This window comes from Gavialis gangeticus, unplaced genomic scaffold (assembly GCF_001723915.1).
Source record: "Gavialis gangeticus isolate Ggan-Ray unplaced genomic scaffold, GavGan_comp1, whole genome shotgun sequence".
Classification (NCBI taxonomy): Eukaryota; Metazoa; Chordata; order Crocodylia; family Gavialidae; genus Gavialis; species Gavialis gangeticus.
The window spans coordinates 4512820-4517012 of record NW_017728998.1 but is presented as its reverse complement, the minus strand read 5'-3'; the positions used below and the strand labels follow the sequence as shown (position 1 = coordinate 4517012).

The window sequence follows — 4193 nt, the reverse complement described above, 5'->3', positions numbered from 1 at the left end:
AAAAAATGGTTTGATTTCACATGCATAAAAGAAAGGAAATGTGGAGCTGGGTTTTCAGTTTGGCCTAACAACAACGCAATCACAGAAACATTATCATCCTATGTAAGAACAGCATATGCAGAGAGGCACAGGTTACATCTCTGTGGAAGCTAGAACCATGACTTTCACTGTATTCTACTTGCAAGTGTCATGAGATTCGCATAGATTTTTTGCAGCTCATATAAAAATATGAACTCAATTATTAAAACTATTTCAAAGACAGTCAGCAAGAAATGAAACTTTCCAATTCCTGATTCAGCCTAATGTTTCAAATAATCCTAGACTGGGAAAACTAAACCTTGACCAAAGAATACAGACATCAGTTTTAAGCATTGCTTTAGGAATCAGATGCGACAGAGCCACAGGTAATAGCAAACTGGCCCTTTAAGGGTTGCTAAGTTATTTAAAAAGACCCTCCCCCGCTATCTGGAGGACCATAACTACTGCATTCTGTTGGACAGTAAGTACTTTCCAAATAGTTCTTTGAAACTCAGGTTTGGAAAGATTTGTGCTAACTTCATCAAGCTAGCCAAGTAGAAGTACTGAATCTCCATGTGCACCTGGAAAATGAATTTAAAAGGAACACTTTTCAATTATCAAGTAACTTCTTTGCACCTCTTCAAATAAATAAATGAAATGTAAAGAGTCAGGAATGCCCATGGCCCTTGGCAATTACCTTTCATATGAAATACAGGTCCCTGCAGACCTGCTCAGTTGGTCTGTATGGGTGCCTACACATGAGTGCGGAGGCTGCTCCAATGCGCTGGAATCCCAGTGTGTTGGAGCAAACTCCAGTAATCGAGTCGGCTGGTGCATGGCAATTATCATGCTCCAGCAGCCTCCCACATCACATGGACTGGCATCCCCATGCTTAAAAATGGCATCAGGGGCACTCGAACTAAAGCCTGTCACACAAGCTTTCACTATTACAGATTTTCCCTTTTTTAAGCCACAGGTACTGGAGATAAATCACTAGATTACATGAACTACACACACTGAATCAATAGCAGGGAAGTCTGGGGTAGCTGTTCTTCTGTAACTTTATAGTTTTAAGTTCACTTTTAAGATTAACCCAAGAAAGGGTGTGCTTGGAGTTCGGCATAGCATTCAATTAACTTAACACAACAGCACTGACATCAAATACCAAGCCAGCACAGCTCAAACTCTGGCAAGCCAGCTAGAGTAATAGGAAAAGGAAAAGCCACTCGCTCATACTCTGGGGATGGCTGAGAGCGCAGGGTTCTGGCTGGCTTCAGCCCCAATGCAGACTGTTTTCTCTTCATGTCTTCACTGACTTTTCCAGGTAATGCTGAGACAAACATTTCATGACATGACCCCTTAGTATCAGAACATGTAGCTCTGCGACGCTGCTAGTTAATTTTGCACATTTAAACATAGCTGGATTGAACAAGTTGTATTGTTTTTCCATACTCTACATCCAGCTATAGATCAAGGCCAACTTCTTGTTCTAAAAAGTAATAGAATTAACTACTTATGGACATGTGGATGTGACTGGGGATTGTCCCGTCCAGTGGTAGCAAGTCGAATACCCTGCATTCGCAGGCAACCATTTATCTGAATTTTGTATTCTTCTCTTGAAAAGATGATAAAAATATACAGTGAAACAATGCTATTTCTGTACATTCCCAACAAACCAGAGGATTGTTAGGACATCAGATATCAGTATTCTTCAATTTTTTAAAAGTGACCCCTCTTCACTGTTTGTCTTCTCATACACAGCAAGAAGAGGACCACCCAAAAAGAGTGAGCTTTATGGCTAGTGGGGTGAATGGTAGGATGTATTATCCAACCAACCCAGCATGCTTGGGACTCAATTAGACAAAACGTGTACACTATGAGTGAAGACCCAAAGAATACGCTTCAAGAACCAATTGTGTCCTTAAATTCCTTTAGTGCATGCATTTGATTCAGGTTGCATTTCCACTGAACTTTGGCATGATGTAAAGTCTGCTTTAGGAGACTGCAGGTGAGAATGGAGGGAGATGGAAATAAAATTGTGGGTCATGGTTCAGCTTTCAATGTTGATCTTCTGAAGAACAGAAACTGAGAGAAGTTAAAAATTTGTATGAAGGCTCCTCCTGTGGTTAATTATATCTTTCTATACTGTCCTGAAGTATTTCTCTCTATACTTCAGTGTGTATACACACACACACACACACACACACACGCGCACACGCACGCGCACACTCTCTCTCTCACTGAAAATCGAACAGAGTAGTAATTTCACAACCTCTGCTCCTTGGTTCCCAATAGTTTCATATAAGGAACCAAAGTATTTGGGTTGGAGTGGGGGGAAGAGGACACATATCCACAGCCAAGTAAAGAGATTCTCATCCAGATTTTTCAAGCTAAGACCACAGTACCCAAAGGAACACACAACTAGAAGCAAGCTTGTTTTAAAAGGACCAAACCAATATGTACACTCCCACCTCAGGCAGAGAACCAACCTTCGCTTACTTGAATTCCAACCAATTTAGAGCACACTGACAATACGATTTTGTTTCTGATTTAGTTACAGGCCAGCTCTCCAACCCATTATGGCTATGGGGGAAAGCAGATTCACCAAAACTTCCCTGCCAAGCTACTTCCAACAAACCTAACTTCCATCCCAACCTCTCCAGAATACCACTCGTTCCCTAGTTCATCATCCTTGTAGACAGGCAATGGCTTACATTTCCTGACCGACTTTCATGCTCATCTCCCTTCTAGGCTCTTTCACCCTAACAGCGAGACCAAGGCCATCCCAGCAGGAAGCTAACAGCAACCAGTACATGACAGCAGTGTTTCTCAACCCATGGGTTGTGACCCAAACATGGGTCACAGTTTCATAGATGTTAGGGGCTGGAAAGAACCTAACAGATCATTGGGTCCAGGCCCCCTGGTCGCAAGAATACATGAAAGGGTTGTGAACAAACTTCAGAAATGGATCCACAAACTTTAAAAATGGAGTCTCCTTTCGAGGAGAAAAACGTGGGAAATGACAGCTTTCCCCTTCCAGCCCGGCCGTTCCTCTTGCCCCACACCCACCCCCTGCCCCACACCCTGGGGGGTGAGGGGCACTGGGTCAGGACTGGCCATCTATGTTTACAAATGGGTCCTGGTCCAAAAAAAGATTGAGAACCACTGCCTTGTAGCACGGCCTGTTGATCTGCTAGCAGCTGAATGAATTTCTGTTCTATGCAGCACGCAGTTGGGGGCTGGAACCCACGATCCACAAGGTCCCTTCCAGCACTTAGCAATCTACGAATCATCCAAAGAAGCCTACGTCTATTCCTACCCGTCCCGCGCGCTAGCAACAGAGTCCCGATGGGATTTGAACGATCACTTCCAACAACAAGGTTTACACGAAGGGAGATCGCAACGCTTATTACGAAGGTGCGGCTGCCTCCGGAGATATCTGCCAGAAGGATTCCCTCGCACATCTTGCCAAGGGAAGCACAAGGACACGATACCCACCTTGTGGCAGCCAGGGTAGGTCGCCACAGTGTTAAGGGTGGAGGGGCCGGGGGTCTTGCTGGTGCTGGCCATGATGTTCTGGATCTGGGTGAGCTCCTTCCTCAGCACCTGCTTCTGGTGGAAGCTGAAGGCGGGGTGGTTGGAGGCCATGGTGAAGAGCAGCAGGAACTCGTCCCCCGTACGCCCCTCGTTGAGCTGCAGCCCATAGTTGTGGATGACCGAGTCAATGTGGGTGAGGGTGCGGAACAGCACGCCGGCCGCCTCGCGGTGCGCCGAGCCCAGCAGGGCCAGGGAAATCAGCAGCTTGCTGCGCACCACCTCATCCGTCAGATTGGTGAGGTTGCCCAGGTCGGCTGGGTTGTTGGCCTTGATCTCCGAGTCGCGCAGCGAGTGGTAGTCCTTGCGCGCCAGGTCCTCCAGGCAGGCGCCCAGGAAGCGCAGCTCCAGTGGGATGCACAGGTCCAGCAGACCGCACAGGAACTCCACGCGCTGCGGCGACGGCAGCTCCGAGAACCACCGGTACACTCCGTCCCGCTGCAGCCGCGGGCACCGCTTCTCCACCATGGCGCCGCTGCAGCCGCCGCCTGGCCAGGCCACCACCCCTGCAGCCAGGTGCGGGCGACCCTGCCCAGGGGATGGGGGGGGACACCCAAGGTGGGGGAGGGGGAGCTCCACGG

At 47.5% G+C, this 4193-nt stretch overlaps 1 protein-coding gene across 2 annotated transcripts in view; it reads right to left on the bottom strand.

Moving 5' to 3' along the window:
• The window catches only part of ZCCHC14 (zinc finger CCHC-type containing 14), a 76009-nt gene extending 71874 nt beyond the window's left edge, over positions 1–4135 (bottom strand). For both annotated transcript variants that reach the window (XM_019505423.1, XM_019505425.1), the window contains exon 1: positions 3517–4135. In XM_019505423.1, the coding sequence (XP_019360968.1) occupies positions 3517–4080 (564 nt within the window). In that variant the 5' untranslated portion in view covers positions 4081–4135. The remainder of the gene's footprint in view (positions 1–3516) is intronic.
• Positions 4136–4193: the final 58 nt, after the last annotated feature.